Source organism: Parasteatoda tepidariorum, chromosome 8 (genome assembly GCF_982258835.1).
Source record: "Parasteatoda tepidariorum strain Cologne lab strain chromosome 8, Ptep-v5.0, whole genome shotgun sequence".
In the NCBI taxonomy this organism is placed as follows: domain Eukaryota; kingdom Metazoa; phylum Arthropoda; class Arachnida; order Araneae; family Theridiidae; genus Parasteatoda; species Parasteatoda tepidariorum.
Genome location: NC_141762.1, coordinates 96,113,639 through 96,133,128, shown reverse-complemented (window position 1 = coordinate 96,133,128; position 19,490 = coordinate 96,113,639). Strand labels below are relative to the sequence as shown.

Sequence of the window (19,490 nt, the reverse complement as noted above, 5' to 3'; positions counted from 1 at the left end):
CGCCTTGTGAATTTAAATAATTTCCTTTTTTTTTTTAGATTTTAATTTGTATTAAAAAAATTATAGTTATTGAAATACATGTAAAAATTTCAGCTTCAATTGTCAAATAAATTCAGTGATTTTCCTGGATTTTTATAAATGTGAGTAAATTTGTTCAATTGCTAAAAACTTTTGTTCAAAATTAAGCTATGGAAAATAGTTTTAGGCATCTATCAGGGCAGGCATCAGCAACTAAAAAGGTGATTAAAATAACTGTTTTGAGGAAAAGGTGACTGTGGTGACTATTTTAGCCAAAATCACAATCGTGGTTTCCTCATTGAGTAACATGAATGTAAAAAAAAAACTTTTTGTTTTACAGAAAGATAACATGATACAGTGCTTTGAACTGAGTTTGAGATTAGAAGTTAAAGTTAATAGTGATGTACTCTGAATACTACATTGTTTTTGTATTTATAATATTTTTTATTAGGTCTATGAGTATGCGTCTGTGATAAGAGATCCCATTGATGTTCATTGCCCAGTAAATGAGATGGTGTGCAACCAAAAAATTAGGTATAAGTTTCTTTTTTTGAAATACATATTACACAAATATTTTGTGGATTTTTTGAATTTTAAATATTGAATTTTATTATCCCTTTTTCTCGGGGTTTGACCCGCCTAGGTTTTATTGACAAAACCCGAGGGAAATTTGGTTTTATTTGAAAAAACCCGGGGGAAATTGGGTTTTTTCAATTAGTGCTCATAAACTTTAAGTTTTACTGTTTAAATATTTTTATTCATTAAGAAGTGTTGTATAAGCTTAAAAGTAGAAAATCCAAAAAGTTTTTTTAATTTTGTTACATGTATTTTATATTAAGTTTAAATAACGGATTATCAGTAATATAAATGGAACAAGTTTATTAATCTTTTTGTTTTCACACACATTTATTTAATATATTTATTAAACATATATATATATATATATATTACCTATTATAAAATTATAATCTGTAAATATTTATAATCAGTAATAACTAAAATTTCATCTGACTTTTGACTTAAATAAAAAACTGAAATAAATATTTAATGGTCTTCCATGTTTTTATAATAAGATTAATAGAAAGTGAAATTAAAATTACGTATAATTATAAAGAGTATAATAATTAATCCTGGGAAAATGATTTCATTTTTAGATAAATAATTTTAAAAAGTTCTTTTATAAAAAGTTTTAGCTTATTTTTTTAAAGCCAGAAAATAAAATTGTTTAAATTTGTTAATGTATCACTTGGTAAAAAATAATAATAATAATGATTGTTTCTTTTCAATTTTTTTAAGCATATGAATTAATAATAACAATCTGTTTTACTGTAAAATTGTAGGTTAGAGTTTCTTTTACTTTACTAATATTAAAAACTTAATCACATAAATCATTCAACTCTATTTGACAAATTTATGCTGCACAATAAATAATATAAAAGTGAATGTGCAACAATAAGTTTTATTAAAATTAAGAAAAAAATTTTTTGAAAAGACCCACTTATCGCTCCAATTGGGTTTTTTCAAGGTGGGCCCACGCAATAGAACCCGGGCGGGTTTTTTCAAAGTGGGCCGACTTGGCGAACCCTGTTTTTTCTTCATCCCAATGCAGGGTTGCCACAGACGACCAAAATGTGACTATTTGCAACCATTTTCAACCTCAGCAACTTTTAGCAACATGGCAACTTTTTTTTGCCTGAAAAGGCTAAAAAAGCAACTATTTTCAGGGAACTTGGCGACTAGTAGGACACTTTTCAGTGCTCCTAGAGATGTTGTTTTTTTTTAAAGTATAAATTGGGTTGGCCACCTGCAAGCCGCAGTAGCTTCTGAACACAGTGAATTTTTTCTTTTCTTAAAAAATTTTGGATTACAAATTTGAGTCATCACTTTTCAGTGCGCTCAATTTACACAGATTCCATTGCGAATCTATTTTGTTTCTCCATCACCTTTACAACGGTTATTGCTACGAAATTCTGCATGATTTAAAAAAAATAAATAAAATTTCTTATATTATAATACGATGACAGAATTTCCAATTGGAGTAATCACTTTTCACAATATATATATATGTTTGCCAAATCAATTATTGGTTAAACTGAAAATGTTTTAGAAAAAGTGTGTTTTTTTTTTTTTTTTTTTTTAATGAAAAAAAAAAATTTCTGAATATTTTCTTGTAATTAAAAGTATTTAATTTTCTGCAAATATATAAATTTTTTTGATATAAAAATTTTGTGCTGGAATGCTAATGTTTATATAAAAATTATCATATTTCCCACCAACTTGACTAAATAGATCGTGGCATATGACAATTAAGTCATTTAATAAAATTTTAGTCATATTTTTGTTCTTATTTAGGCAACTATTTTCATAGTTTTTGGTTGCCAATTCATGTCTAAGGCTAGTAAAAGCAACTATGTTGTTCACTTTTTTTGTAGCAACCCTGCAATGATATCATTTAACTAAATCTTTCAACCTGAAGATCATATTCTAAATTCCAGCATTTAATAATAATCTATTTTTTCAGCTGTATCAGTTGGAGTTCATTTCATAAAAACATGTTGGCCAGCAGTGATTACGAAGGTACTGTTACGCTTTGGGATGCTTTCACTAATCAGAAAGTAAAAACATATCAGGTAAGGCTATAAAATGTTCCACAGTGGAGTGTATGCTAATTATTATCTACTTTATACAATTGCTTTGTGTTTTCCACAATAATTGTAGAGCTTAGTAGAAGAACATATTAAGTGTCAGCAGTGAGAAATGTTTGTATAAAATAGCTATTACTAATAAAAGAACAGAAAAAAACCTATTGAATAACTTTTTTAAACACTCAATATTTTGGGAGTAACGATTAATTTTAACTCTGAATTATTGTTTTGTTCTGCCAATGCTTCCCCTATTGCGTTTTTCCTTAGAAGTTGTTTTATTTGTAACTTTTTATTATTTTACACTTCACTAAACATGTTAAGCTCTACCTTTAAATAATTCTACTTTTCTTTAATTCTATTCTTTGGTTTTTATATTTCATAACTACTTTACTACTTTTATGACATATTTCACATGCTTTCATTTATCTTCAGCTACCACTTGTGCAGAATGCCTTTGCTTTGCACCTTTTTTTGAAAGATTATGATCTATTAATGAAAAAGAGTGTACCTTTATTTATATGTTGTTGTCATTGTTTGCATGTTTCTTTGTTTAGATTTTCCAGGGATTAAAATTAGCCTATAAATCTATAGTTCCTATATTTTTTTAAAACCTTAAAAACATCCTATCTAATCAAAATTTTCCTATAAATCCTATTTTTTCTTGCATAGCAATGTCACAATGCCAAATTTACAGATTTTACATCGTGTGATTATTTGTAAAATCTACATTGACTGTGATAAGGCAGCGTCAAATAATTGAAGCTCCTATTGATAAAATTTCAAATTAGTGGAATATATATGTAAATGATGATGACATACTAGAAAAATGAAGCAAACTTTGAAAATTTCTGGAAACCCATTGATTATTTTTGGGCCAAAATAAGCTGTTTTCAATTTAAAAAATAATCTGGATCTTTATAGTGACCTATTTGTTTTTATCAGATCTTGTCCCACATTTTCCCATGGACAGACGGGAGTTGAAAGAGATTTCTCTGTTAAAACAATTATCATGTCTGAAAGTATCAAAATACTTTAGAAGAAAAGGTTACAGATATTTGCACCACTTAAAAAATTATTAAATGTTATAGAGATGCAGCTGCTTCAGAGAATGCCATATCGCAGAAGAAAGTTTTCCTCGCGAATACTCTCTCTCCTTCATTACTGATTTGAAGTGTAGAAAAAGTGAGTTCAAACAATCCTAGAGTAAGTCACGAAGTTTTGAAATACTGAAACAGAAAATCTTTAAAATATACAAATGAAAATAAATGATGAGTTGGTAACTTAGGATTATGCAACGGTGAAGTTCTCTTCTCATAATTTGTTTGTACTTGAATATTTTGAAGTATTTATTTCAGCAATTGAAACATCATGACTTACTCTAAGTTTGACTGAACTTCCTTTTTCTTTATTTTAAATTAGTAATGAAGGAGAAAGAGAATTAGTGACGAAAAATTTCTTTCGCAATATAGCGTTCTCTTAACCGAAGACGTAAAAGACTTCTGAAGAAAAATAACAAATAGGTTAAAAGAAAATGTAGTACAAGCAAATCCTGATATAACTTTCTGGCATGAACGAGACCGTATCAAACATATATATTTGTGATTTAAAATTATACAATTTATAAAATTACTTTTTATAACTGCATTGTATTGATAACTTAAATCTTATTACAGGAGCATGAGAAAAGGTGTTGGAGCGTTGACTTCAATAAAGTGGATACCAAGTTGATAGCATCTGGTTCAGATGATTCAAAAGGTTAGATTATGTTGAAATTTTCAATGGTTAAACTTGTAAAATATGTTTAAATACAGGGTGTGTAGCTTTTTTCAAAAGTGCTTAAAGGTGCTTATTTTCGGTTTTGGTTTTTTTAGAAGGCCTTTAAGGTGTTTTTTTCATTGGGTGTTTAAAAAGTGCTTAAATTTTCCTTTCGAAAATTAGATTTTTTTCTTTACCATTTCGATTTTCACCACGTACTGTGCAAAAGCAGACTTTTCACATTGTTCTGTTCAAAGTTTTCACAATTCATTTAACCATCATCTACTTCGGCTTACCGTCGGTCCATTGCGTATGAAAGTGCCAATCGTTTTACATGTTTGATGAAATACTTGCGAGACTGCATGTGCGTCTACTGAGCTGGGTTCGGGGAGATTATTTCACTTTCATGGGGCACTCTGCCGCATTTTTTAAGATGTTCTCAATTTTAGGCTTCATTTTCCACCCTCTTACATCGAACCGAAAAATCTCATTTTATAATCGCTAATACAATCAAGAAAAGAGTTCTTTGTCAGAAACTAGTTATTTTATTATGTTCATGTAAAGTCTTTGAAAATTAATTTGCATTTGTTTTTAATATATATACTGCTTAAAAATACTTAAAAGATGCTTATTTTTTGTTGAAAGATTTCGCTACATACCATGAAATAAAATGTTTAAAGTTGTGATAATGTTGAACTTCTTTAAAAGAAAAACATTTTGACCATCTTAAATAGTTGATATACAAATAAGTCATTGTTTAAAAACGGTGTAAATTTAAATGTGTAAATATTTTATGGTTTCAAATAATATTATATTCTTCCCTATTAATCGATTATTGTTAAAAAAAAAAGTTTACTAATTAAAATGTGTACTTTTTTAATAGATTCAAATAATTTCCTATGTTCCCAATGAATAATTATTATTTTTGTTTATTTTATAATTATTTTTTTCAAACAAATGAATTTTTAGTTGAAAAAGTTATTGTTTATTGGATTAAAATAATTTTGTATCCTCCCAAATCCAATTTTGTTTAAAAATTATTACATTTTCTTATTAAATAAAAGGTTATTTATGCAAAAGTTATTTAATAGCTTTAAAAATGTGTTAAAAAATTTTTTTTAATTTATTGTGATTTAATATTGTTTATTACTGCAAATAATTGATAACCATCCTAAATAATATCCATTTAGAACGAGCATGATATTTGTTTCGAAATAGGAGATGTTAGACTTAGCTGATAATTTAATTACTCTTTGATTAAACCCTTAAATTAAGTTTGCTCTATAAAAATTTGATTATGTGTATTTGAATTCATTTTTAATTTTTCCAAATAAGTTCCCCACATGGGCACTTAAATTTGGTTATAAATTCAAATAAAATTATTAGAACCCTGTAATATGTGTATAATGTAGTATGTGTATTGAATTTTAAGAAACTCGTGTTTAAAGCTTATGCAATTAACTGTTCATATTTATTGTGAGATTTTAATGCTCTTTACTTTTTGACTTTTATGAAAGTTTAAAAGCTGAATTGTTTGGCAAATAGTTATTCTGTTGTGTGCAAGTTAGTGAGTTTTTTTTTTTTTTCCTTTTTCATTGAACTCTTTATATTACTCTTTATGGAAAAAAAAGATACGAAACTTAATTCTGATTTTTAGTTAATGGTTTTTTTGCTTTGGGATTTTTTTTTGTTCTTAGATTTTTTGTTCATCTTTTTAAAGTAATGTATTTTCAAATTACTTAAATTTTTTTTTTGTGTGTGTGTGTTTGTGTGCACATTTTTATAAGTCAGTAACACCTTTAGCAATTTAATTATAATATGCAGCATAGCTTTTAAAGAATCTTAATGAAATAATTTAGCTTTAAATAAAAAAAAGCTCTATGATTCAAAAAGCTTAAAAATTACTTAAAATCTGCAATGATGTTTGAAAATGTATAGGAATAGTCCTAAAAGTGTTAATATTAAATATTTACATATATTTATAATACTTTTCTTCCAAAAATTTACTATGAATCTTCTGTTTTATTAGCAGATAAAGTCGAATTTTAGTTTATGCATTAATTCAGTTGATTTCTAAGTCCATAAAAACGTCTGTTTAATAATTTAATATTATTCTTTAACCATCCTATAAACTAAAAGTCATTAATTATGATCCTCAGGTTTTTAGTTCCTTACTATAAATTAAAATGTAATATGTGTTAATTATTTTATCTTTAGTTAAACTCTGGATGACTAATATGGAACATTCCTGTGCTACGCTGGAGGCTAAAGCCAATGTTTGTTGTGTCAAGTTTAGCCCATCTAGCAAATATCACCTAGCATTTGGTTCTGCAGGTTAAAATTATTTATATTTTATTTTAAATATTAATTTAAAAGAAGGCAAATTAATTTTAAGAAAAATAGTTTAGAACTGTTTTATTTAGAAAAAGAAAAACTCTCATTTAAAATTTTCTCACAGTTTTGTATTTTGAATTTTTTCCCCCTTTTTTTAGTATCGAGAATATATTGAAAAATGTATGCTCATGGTTAACTAAACTCAGTGTGCCAAAATTGAATATGCTATCTTTAACAAACACAATTCAAAGTTTTTTTTTATTTTTATCTTTAATTCAAGTTGTAGGAATTGTATATACATAAGTAGTTTTCAATTATTGATTTACAGAATAAGATAATCAAACTTTAAACAATCATAGTGTAATTCTGAATGATTTAGGCACCATGAGAACTATTATTTTAATGTATTTCTGCTACATTATTTTTTTTTTAGAAAATTAATAAAAATTAGACTGCTAATAATAATGTTTCAAGCTTAAAATTATCCTTTTTTTCCCTTTTTTTAAAAAGTAATAAAATAATTAGCATACATAAATCATATGTAGTAATAAAATAATTTATTGAAATAAAAGGGTATAGTTTCTTTCTTGAATTTTTATAAGCAATTTTTGTCCAAAAAAGAAAACATTGTTATATTGGCTTTTAGTAAAATTACAAAATGAGACTAGATATTTTGGCTATGATACATACGTGGATCAAGAAATGAAACAGAAGAAATTATAAATTGGAAACAACTTATTTATATTATACATGTTTAATTTACATATTATATAATATATTTATATAATATTTTTATATTAATATATTTATTTGTAATATAAATTAAAAGTAATTTATTGTAAATATTTTTTTTTTAATATTGCAATTCCAAAAAAAAGAAAAAAGAAATAAAATCTGTTTATTGTATTTATTTATTTTTTTGGTTTTCAGTTGCGCAATGAATTTTCAAACTCATGCTTGAAAAATTTTGCCAAAAATTTTAAACACTTAGCTTATAAAATTTTTGAGACAGTAATTTTAAAAATAAAATGTTCAAAAAGATATGCTTTAAGTCTATGATAAGATAATGTTATACTTTTTGTTATGTTATGTTTATTAAATTTTTTTTATAAGATATATTTCAGTTGAAAATATTTAATAAATAATTAGCTTATACAGTAACTTTAAGTGATGCACTAAATTACTGTTAATATATTTTATTTATAGATCACTGTGTTCATTATTATGATTTACACAACCGTAGCTTTATTCATTTAGTGATGCACTAAATTACTGTTAATGTATTTTATTTATAGATCACTGTGTTCATTATTATGATTTATGTAGCAGTAGCTTTATTCATTTAGTGATGCACTAAATTACTGTCAATGTATTTTTTTTATAGATCACTGTTCATTATTATGATTTACATAACAGTAGTTTTATTCATTTAGTGATGCGCTAAATTACTGTTAATGTATTTTATTTATCGATCACTGTGTTAATTATTATGATTTATGTAGCAGTAGCTTTATTCATTTAGTGATGCACTAAATTACTATTAATATTTTTTTTTTTATAGATCACTGTGTTCATTATTATGATTTACGTAAATTAAGTGAAGCTCAGCAAGTATTTAAAGGGCATAAAAAGGCAGTTTCTTACGTCAAGTTTCTAAATGCTGAAGAAATAGTCTCTGCGTATGTGTTACCTTTTTTCTCCCATCTTTTTAGGTCATTGGTGTACATATATATTCTTAAACCAGGGTTGGGGTTTTGGACGTCCTAAACTGGGTTTGGAGAGGACACATGGGTTTTACTATTTTAAACTGACCAAAACTATCTTAAAGTGTTCAAAACCTTGAACGTTGGTAAAATGTAAAAATTTTGTATGTAACCATTGTACACATAATAATTGCATATGTTAATAAATATTTGATACCTTTTATACAATTTGCTTTAACTTATTAAAGGAAAATAATATAATAGGAAAAGATTTGTAACTTTTGAAGCTCTACAATTGAATGAACAACTAAAGTGAAGAATACCTTATCCTTTAAACATGAATAAATATGCTTTTAACACGTATAAATTATGTTTTTGCATGAGGATAAATAATACAATACTAAAAATAATAATAAACTTTTTTAATAAAACAAAAACTTGTTTTCATTCTGTTTCTTGTTCAAAAATTAATTTTTTTTTTTTTTTTTACAATATTTTTTTTAAATTGTGCCATATTATAAATACAAGGGGTTTTGAACAGGACGGTTTAAACCGTGGATTAATCCATCCTGTCCTAAAACTTGCCAAACTCTTTCTTAAACATTCAATGATTGTTTATAAAATGCAACATTTTGATTAAGTCGTATCTTTAATTTATTTTTGTAATACTGCTTTTAAACAATTCTTATTTTATCATGGATAAAAAAAAATCATGAGAATTTTTTTAAGAATGCATTTGCAATTTTTACAGTTCTACAGATAGCCAGTTAAAACTGTGGGACGTCCTGCATCAGAATGCCCTGCGTTCTTTTAAAGGTCATCTGAATGAAAAGAATTTTGTTGGTTTAGCCACAGATGGTGATTTCATCACTTGTGGTGAGTGTTAATCTATTTTGTACTTCTATTGATTAATTGGTGCACTAAGAAAACTGGTATGCTTTTAGAACTTTTTTTGATATGCAGTTTTTAAAATGAAAAAAACAAAACAAAATTCATCCCTACTAAGGTAAAAAAATTATTTTGACTGTATAACTCTATTTAAAAATAAAGTAATTCAAAATTACAGCTATAATTCATAATTAATTGATGTATATAAATAAAAATTGGTATGCTTTAAAAAATTTTTGCTCAAATGATTTGAATTTTTAAAGCACCTAACACTAAGTCCAAAAACATCTATCACTATTCTTTACATATCTATCACTATTCTTTACAAATTATTCTAAAGTATATTATTTCAATAACAAAAATTACTATTAAAAGTTAATCCATATCATTATATTATTACCTTATGAGATGAATATTATTTTAAAAAAAAAAAAATTACTACATTTTCAACCATAAAATTTCCCTAATTGACCTGGCTGGTTAATTTGACAAAAATCTAATTTTTAATAGACATTTTTTAGAAAAAGAAAAAAAAAAAAAAAACAGGAGAAAAGATAAACTAAAATTACAGAAGCTCTTATGAATGTGCTAGGAAATCAGACACCTGGATATGCGACCAGATAACTTAGCAATTGCCTTGGCATAGTATTTAATTAGAATTGTCAAAATGTATTTAATAACAAACAATAAGTAATAATAATAAGTTACAAAGTTATAATTGAAATAACTAGTAATATTAAAAAAAATTTAAGACAATTCCTGCTTAGGTCAACAAAGAAAATTTTTATTTTGGTTAGTTTTTTAAATAATAATAATTTTTTAAACTAAAATTAATTGAATTTAGTTAATGAATTAATATTTGAAAAAACTATATACCACTGAAACCTCCACTACGAGTATTGAGTAAAAATATTGAATAAAATGGCAAGAGTATGTGTCACTACTTCTACTTAAAACATATGTGCCTTAATATGAATTTCATATTTGTCATAACACAAGTGGTCTTGAGTTCGATCCTTGCTGTCCCAAAACTCCCTGTGTGGTAAATAGCACTGGGGCACATTAAATCTGTCGAGTAACAAAGTCTTCCAAGTTCCCATAACAAATTTATACCTCTGCTGGTACCAAATTGGGGATAGATCATTCTCTGATTCAGGTCGAAATTACGATCTGTGGATGAATAATTGGGTCCGCCCTCTAACGTGTGTGGGGCTGAAATCAAACTCTTGGCAATTGATGGCACCACTTAACTACAAGAAATACACCATCTGCCTTAAATCTGCTTAGTTCCACCAAGCAGGCTTTGTGGTATTGACAAATAGCATTAGAAGGCCGGGATAGGTTGATCCATGTCCAAGAGGTTGTCGATTCGATCCCCGCTGGCCAAAGTCTCCCCCCGTGTTAAATGGTGACTGATGCATGTTAAATCTGTTGGGTCACAAAGTCCTCCATGTTCCCATAACAAATCATATCTCTGGGAGTACTGATCTAGGAGTCTTGTCTTCTGGATTGGTTCAAAATGGCTATGGAATTGAACATCAGCTATGCAATTGATCATAAACCCGAAATTGGTTCGGTTGTTCAACGTCGGTTATAATATAAAATTAAAAAGTAGCATTAGAAACAACATATTTATTGAAATATTTCTTCTTTCAAAGCACTACAGCCTGTTCCAGGCCAAGTGTTCTTTGTGTAATTGTTTCATGTAAGAAATATTTGTTTTATGTATATTTATAGTGATGTTTTTACTTTTTAACAGGGAGTGAGAATAATTCATTATATGTGTATTACAAAGGTCTTTCTTCACCAGTGCTGACATTTAAGTTTGAGACATTCAAAAGTATACTTGTAAGTAATTAAAAAAATTAAGGTAACATAAATATATTACTGATATTATTTATTCCTAAATTAATTTGTTATTCATTCAAATTAGGACAGAAATGTTAAGGAAGATGACTCAAATGAATTTGTTAGTGCTGTATGTTGGAGAATGGTAAGGATAATTTTATTTTTAATAAATAGAACTTTATAAAAAAAATATTATGCACTAAAAACTGCAATGTTTTATTTCATTTGAATTGCAATGCTTTAGAATTACTTAAGATAACTGACTTTAAGAAATTGTTGATTTTTATTGTTGTTAATTTTAATATTGAAATTGTTAATTTTTTGTTGATAATTTATTTTAAATTAATAAACAAGTTTAAACTTGCGAAGTGCATCCCAATTGCCTTCTGTTCTAAAGAATATACAGTGTATCTGCGCACTTGGAAAGTCATGAGAATTCATGAAAGGTCGTGAATTTCGGTATTGAACAAAATTTGTCATGATTTTAACTATTTAAAAAAAAATCATGAATTTAGGTTGCTGATTCTATTTCATGGTGTTCCAAATATATGAATTTGTAATAAAATCCCCACTTACAGTCATATTTTATTGAAATATTAAATATTTTTATCGTCTCCTTTAAAAATAATGGTGTTCTTTCAAAAAATGAAAGAAGAAACATTTCTAAAGGGATATTATCTTTTAAACTTCTCTGATTTCAGATTTTTTTTAAAATCATTTTTTCACTTTAAAAATCTAGCTGAAGCAAGCTAGTCATTGGGAATTTTTTTTATTCCGAATTGAGAACAGAAAAATCTGGAGAATTCCTTTCCCCCATAAACAAGAAAAGTATCTTTAAAATATAATTCTGCAGAAGAAAAAAAAAGAAAAAATTATTTGCTTTTGTATTTTTTTCAGCTGTTTTATTGCTTTAACTATTTCATTACTCTGTTTTTTTAAGTTTAAAATCAATAAATATGAAGATGCAGATTATAACAGTTTTGGTTATACCTATCATTTCAATGAATGTTATTATAATGCTTTTTTAAATTTGTTGCTGTGTTTTTGTCAAAGAAAATAGTAACTTCGTTTAGTCATGAAAAAAAATTCTTGGAATTAGTCATGGAAAGTCATGAATTTGAACATCTTAAAATGTAGCAGATACCCTGAACATAACTTAAATAAAATGATTTTCTGAAACCCTTTGTTATCGGAAACATTCTTTAATAACATCATTTATCTCTCTCATACAACTAGAAAAATGTTGACTAGTAATTGAAATCAAATGTTTTGTGGATATTCAATCTTTCTAGAAGGCCTATGAGATATTATTTTGGAAAAGTTTCCCTAGATAAAATTGTATTATATTCTTTCTTTTTTTTAAAATAACAATATGATGAAAAATTGCCTGTTTAATTTTGCCAGATAAAAATACCCCTTTTTTGTAACATTTCTCAATATTTCTATTTATTTCTATAGGGTTCAAATGTAGTTGTTGCTGCCAACAGTCAAGGAAATATTAAAGTAAGTTGTTTTAGTAGATATTTTATGTCATAAATTATTATTAATTTAAGCAAATTCTCATGATACGAATTCCGCATCCGGCTTGCACCAACCACAGTGCTGGCATAAAATATCCTCACTGGTAGGCGGATCATGGGTTAGAGTCATCTTACTTTCAGGCTAACTATTTAAGTTTTTCGTAGTTTTCCTCTCCCTGAAACGCAAATGCGGGTTAGTTCATTTAAAAAGTCCTACGAAGGCAAATTTCTCCCAATACTTGACCCAGGAGTTCTCTTGTCTTCTGGATCGGGTTCAAAATTGCAAGGCTACGTATTTAAACATAAACCCAAAAAATTGGGTCGGCCATTCAATGACTGTTAAAAATGAAACTCAAATTCTTTATATATATATAATATATATGTATTGGATTCGGAAGAAAGTAATTTAGCTTTTTTAGTGTGTAATAAAACTCACTTTTTCAAAACTGTAGTCCGTGGATCGAGATTCAGACAGAAAGTAAAAGTTTATTAACAAAAAGCAAACAAACACATACAAATTTAAAAAGAACGCCATCTGGCGGTATAAAAAGAAAGACTTCGTAGCTATCCTTCCCAGGGAATGACAACAATCTCCCCCTGCGAGAAGGATTTTACTTTTTAACACATATAACAATATACACATAAAAAATATTAATTCTTTTAACATAAATTTCAAATTAAACTTATTTTTTCCAAAGAAAAAATTAACTTCTCAAAAGTTACAGCTTTAGTTAAAAAATCAGAAATATTATCATTAGTATTCTTATAAACAGTTTTTAAAATTTTATCTTCAATCATATCTCTCACAAAATGAAATTTAAGATTTACATGCCTGGTTTTGTTAGAAGATTTACCATTGTTCAACCAGTCAATAGCTGCTTGGCTATCAGAAAACATAGTAACAGGAGCATCAATAAATTTTTTACAGTTCAGTTCATTTAACATATTTATTATCCAAGTAAGTTCTCGAGCTGTGTCAGCTGCAGCAAATAATTCAGCTTCACATGTTGAAAGTCCTACACATCTTTGATTTCTACTTTTCCATGTTATAAGAGAATTACCTATCATAATTACACAACCTGAAAAAGATTTTCCTCCTTCTGCATTGCCCCAACTTGCATCCGCACTACAGTTTAAAAAACCGAATTCTTTACTATAAAACAAGATTCTATCTTTTGAACCGTTCAAATATTTCAAAACTCTCTTGGCCAAAACATAATGCCTTTTTTCAGGACGTTTATTAAATTGTGATAAATAACTAGTTACAAAAGCAATATCTGGTCGGGTTCTATTTGCTAAATATAGAAGTTCACCGACGATTTCCTAATAATCAGTCTGATTTACTAAATCATCAGTAGGATTAAAACATCTATCTTCACCTTTAGTTATGGGAATATTTGTTTTCTTACAATTTTCCAAACCATATTTTTTCATTAAAGTTTCAATGTAATGAGTTTGAGATAGACCAATTCCGTTTTCTTTTTGTGAAATCTCAATGCCTAAAAATTTTGAATCATTAGTTGTTTCTTTTAATTCAAATGTTTGATTAAGTTTTGAAATAATTTCCTTGCATAATTTCGAATTATTAGAAAATATTGCCAAATCATCTACGTATACACAAATTGCGAAAAAGTCATTATCATTAATTTTAGTAAATACGCAATTGTCAGATGCAAGTTGAGTGAGACCAATCTTTTTAAGTTCATTTTTTAACTTTATATGCCAATTTCTACCAGATTGAGGTAGACCATAAATACTTTTATTTAATTTACACACTTTATTTTTACCATATTTATCTTCAAAACCTGGAGGTATTACCATATATAGAGTTTCATCAATATCACCATATAAATATGCAGTTTTAATATCAAAAAGTTTAACAAATAAATCCAATTTTGCTGATAAAGCAATTAATAACCTGAATGATTCAATATTTACCACAGGTGAATATGATTCAGAATAATCAACATTTTTAATTTGATTAAACCCTGCTGCAACCAGTCGCGCTTTGTAAATTTTGTTTTTATCGTTATTTTTAATTGTATACACCCATTTACTTTTTATTATTTTTTCCTTTTTAGGCCTCTCAATTAATTCAAAAACCTTATGTTTCTCCATCGAAAGAAGTTCGTTTTCCATTGCGGTTTTCCACTCGGAATATTTATTACTATTTATCGCCTGGTCATAATTTTGAGGAATAGATGATCCTTTCAAGGCTAAGTTCGCGTTAGCTGATATTTTATTTTTAATTCTTTCAGAACGTCTTAATGCAGAAGTATTTTGATTATTTTCATTTTGTGAATCAGCACTTTCTTGAGAAGATTTATGAGAAAAAGAATGTTCACTGCTTGATTCAATTGGAGGGGAGTTTTGGGTTTCAGTTTCGATCTGTGGTAGAGGCATATTAAACTGGGTCAAATCCTCAATGTTCCATATGCTACATTCATTTTTGTTTGTTAGAAATTTACTTCCACTTAATGATTCGTTAAATTTAACAGATCGCTCTTCAATTACAATATTTTTATCAACATCATATATTCTATAAGCGCGCCTTTCTCTAGAATAACCGACGAAAATGCCACGTTTTCCCGGAACATCAAGTTTATTTCGGAATTGTTCAGGTATATGAAAATAAACGACGCATCCAAATACTTTTAAGTAGTTAAGTTTCGGTTCTTTTCCTGACCATATTTCAATCGGGAGATTTTGTTTATTTTTACGTGGTGTTAGATTAGAAATATGAGTGCTAAAATTTATTGCTTCAGCCCAGAATTTTAATGGTAATTCACTTTCATATAATAATGTTCTAGCCCTTTCTACTAATACTCTTATGGCTCGCTCAGCACGCCCATTTGACGAAGGATTATACGGTACTGTTTTTTCATGTATGATCCCATATTTTTCTAGAAAACTATCAATCTCGTTATTAACAAATTCTAGACCATTATCTGTTCTGATTCTTTTGATTTTCTTATTCATTAAATTTTCATACCTTTCTTTAAACATACAAAACATTTCAAATACTTCATTTTTATGTTTCAAAAAATAAGAAAAGTACATCCCAGAAAAATCATCCACCAGTACTAAAAAATATTTTGAATTTCCTAATGAATCACAATTTATAGGGCCTGCAAGGTCCGCATGAATTAACTCTAATACAGAATTACTTTGTGCAATATTAACTGATGGATGACTCTTATGAGTTACTTTACTTATATCACATGATTCTGATAATTTTCAAAATCTTTAAAATTTATGCCAATAACATTTTGCATTTTAACCATGTATTGTGGATTTAAATGACATAGTCTTTTATGCCACATATTATAAGTATCTAAGTTACTTACTTCATTACATTCTAACTCAGAATTATTTACATCATTATAATCAAAAAATTTAGGTGAAATGTTACTATACGGTTCCATTAAAATTTCAAAACGATTGTTTACTTTTACAGCTTTTAAAACACTGCGATTCTCATTAGTTAAAACCAAAATATTATTACCTTTAGATTCTATTTTATAACCTTTATCAATTAATTTAGATACTGAAATTAAATTGTTTCGTAAGTCTGGTACATGTATTACATCGTATATTGTTAGATTTTTACTGCAATTATCAACTGCTGTTGTAGCTTTTACAATACCGATTCCTTTTGAAATTAAATTTGACTTCTTACCTGCTAAATGTATTATCCCATTAACATGATTTAAGTTTTCAAAAAAGTTTAAATCTTTTACCATGTGTGAAGTAGCACCAGAATCCAAAATGAAAACAGTTTTGTTTTTATCAGTAGCACTAGAATTTATTTGGTGTTGTTCTTGTTCAGCGGTAAGTGCGAAATTTTCAATAGAATGTTTATCTTGATTTTCAAATGCACAATGAGCGTAATTGTTTTTGATTTTGTTCATACCCGATTTATAGTTCGAAAATGTTCTTTTTTCTTGAGATGTTTGGTTTTGATTTCCCTCGTTCTTGTTTCGGAAATAGCAGTCTTTAGCTAGGTGATTTGTTTTATGGCAGATGAAACATTTCTTCCTGCTTCTATTTTCATATTTATATTTTACTTGAAATGCTTCTGCTCGTCTAGGAATTTCATTTTTTAATTTTGATAAGCTGTTCTCTTCCTCCCGCAGTATTTCTAAAATTTCATCCATTTGTTTTTCACGTTGGGTTTTCAGGATTTCTTTTATTTTTGTAAATTTTCCTCTTAATCCTCTAACAGTATAATAAACAAGTTCTCTTTCAGAAATTTCCAGTCCAAGTGATGAACATTTCGTTTTAAGTCCTCGTGATCTTGCAATATAGTCTGACACATTTTCATTTTCTTTCATTTCAAGATTTTTTATTTCGTTACTTGCATCGATTTTTCGATCTTCTGTTTTACCAGTAAATGTGCTTTGAATTTTTTCCCATAGAATTTTTGCGTCAGTTTCGTTTGCGAACTGAAGACTTTGGTCATCAGAAAGCGATAGTTGTATGTATGCAACTGCGTCATCATTGTTTAATGTCCATTGTTCCCGCAACTTTGGATCAACGGGGGCTTCTTCAGTTAGCACATTAGCTATTTTCTTAAGTGTCAGTAAAGCCTTGACTTTAATACTCCATTGATAAAAGTTCTCACTGTTCAGCAGTGGGATACTCGGCAGATCCCTGTTCATTTTGATTTTGGAATCCAAACGATGTAAATCACGGCGAAACTAAGTGAAACTTTTTACTGCGTCATAATTTTCAAAACAACAGCCGTGCTGCCAACTGTAGTCCGTGGATCGAGATTCAGACAGAAAGTAAAAGTTTATTAACAAAAAGCAAACAAACACATACAAATTTAAAAAGAACGCCATCTGGCGGTATAAAAAGAAAAAGACTTCGTAGCTATCCTTCCCAGGGAATGACAACAAAAACAAAAGATGAACTTTTAACTAATTGAATATCTACCATTCTGGTCGCTGAACTTCATAGAACTTCTTGTCCTTATCAGTAAGAAACGAAACCAAGTGTTTGGTTCTATATGGAAGTTGTGACATCGCTACCCCAACAGGCTCAATTAATGTTGCACCATTTGTGAAGCCTTGCATTGTCTTTTGAGATTTGCCACTTCTGCCCTTTTTTTAAATTCCTACTGTTAGTTCATACTCTTCCTATATCTTGTTCAAATTTTCAATCATTAATAAAATGCTTTTTATTCACCCATTCAAGTTCAAATACATTTTTTTTAAACTCATAGTGGGTGACTTCAAATATTAATTCATTCATTAAACTTAATTAATTAATTTTGCATGAGATAAAATTGTAATAATAAAAAGTAACTGAAATTAAATTTTTCTTTGTTCACCTAAGTAGGAATTGACTTCAAAAAATTTTATATATATATATATATATATATATATATATATATATATATATATATATATATATATATATATATATATTATTGTTGAAACTGTATCAATGTACGATTGAGTAGATCGTTCAGTTGCTTAGAAGCAGCTCAAAATACACAACACTTTTGTAATCCCAGCGAATTGACTGCAAAATCTCTTTTTGGTGCAATATGGCTTTCAATATAGTTTGTGCTGGTTCATCAAGCTTGAACCACAATTTATTTTTTGTTAACTTTATATAGAAGATGATCCATTTTACATTGCCAGTGATAATCCGTTTGAAGAAAAAAAAGGAAGGTTGACCTGAACGTTGGTCATTTTGCAGAAAAAAATCTCCAGAAAAAAACATTTCCAAACCAATCCCGACAAATCTTTTTTATCGTACTTTGCCTAGAGGGCATTTTTCATTGTATACTATGTCAGTATTTCTTACATACCCTGTAACATAATAGGTAAAATCATTTTGATTTTAACACATCTTAATATTTCTTATTGATAAATAGTTTTCGACAAAAATCAACTATTTCTTTCATCCTCTGGCAAAGTCTATTGATTAAAATATTTATTATTGAAACAATTTTCGATAAAAATCAACAATTTTATTCATCCTCTGAAAAAATCCATTTGTTGACTTAAAACTTGCTTTAAGGGATCTGGTTACTTTTAAATTAAATTTGATTGATATGGAAAATGCAAATTTTAGGCTCAATTATTTTAGAATGCCATGGTTGAATTTCATTTTTTTCCCTTCTGTATTTAATGGCAGTCTTTGTATCAAAATTGTATAAATATAAAAATTGTATAATTGTAAAAAAATAGCTTTTGTTAGTCACATTTGCTACGTAAAAAAAAAATCTTTGTAATTTACAGCTACTGGTTGCAATATAAAAAATTTTGCATTAGATTTAGTTATTCTTATTATAAGTGAATCTTTTTTGTTCTCTTTCAGATTTTGGAACTTGTATAGAACAAACTGAGTGTGTATATATTGTACATATAAGAGACCGATGTGTATATAAAAAAAAAAATGATTTTTATATTTGTTATTACGAGTGGCAGCTAAATAGAGCTTTCATGAATAGATCATGCCAAATTAATAAAATGTATTATTTTAGACTATTTTTGTTCTCTTATTTATACTTGACCCTTGTTGTAATTAATACAGAGTACATGCCTCTCTTGAAAACCCGGAGTGTCTGGAAAAATTTATATTTTAAAACCTTTTTCGGTGTTCCAGTTTGACATTTTATAAAAATTTATTTACTGTGATATTTCGATAAATAAGATGCAATTATCAATATTTTGATTTTTATTTATTATTATTTTTTTAATTAAAGGTAGAAATTTTTTAGATTCTTTTCAAGGTTTAAAATTGTGTTTATATGTTGGAAATTT

The 19,490-nt window shown here is 27.5% G+C and overlaps 1 protein-coding gene across 2 annotated transcripts in view; it reads left to right on the top strand.

Annotated features, from left to right (window-relative positions):
- LOC107453623 (E3 ubiquitin-protein ligase COP1) overlaps positions 1-19,214 on the top strand; it is a 46,309-nt gene extending 27,095 nt beyond the window's left edge. For both annotated transcript variants that reach the window (XM_016070513.3, XM_087169458.1), the window contains exons 14-23: positions 470-552; positions 2,540-2,648; positions 4,337-4,418; positions 6,636-6,752; positions 8,314-8,431; positions 9,207-9,331; positions 11,103-11,191; positions 11,277-11,336; positions 12,650-12,694; positions 19,045-19,214. In XM_016070513.3, coding sequence (XP_015925999.1) covers positions 470-552; positions 2,540-2,648; positions 4,337-4,418; positions 6,636-6,752; positions 8,314-8,431; positions 9,207-9,331; positions 11,103-11,191; positions 11,277-11,336; positions 12,650-12,694; positions 19,045-19,062 — 846 coding nt within the window. In that variant the 3' untranslated portion in view covers positions 19,063-19,214. The remainder of the gene's footprint in view (positions 1-469; positions 553-2,539; positions 2,649-4,336; positions 4,419-6,635; positions 6,753-8,313; positions 8,432-9,206; positions 9,332-11,102; positions 11,192-11,276; positions 11,337-12,649; positions 12,695-19,044) is intronic.
- Positions 19,215-19,490: the final 276 nt, after the last annotated feature.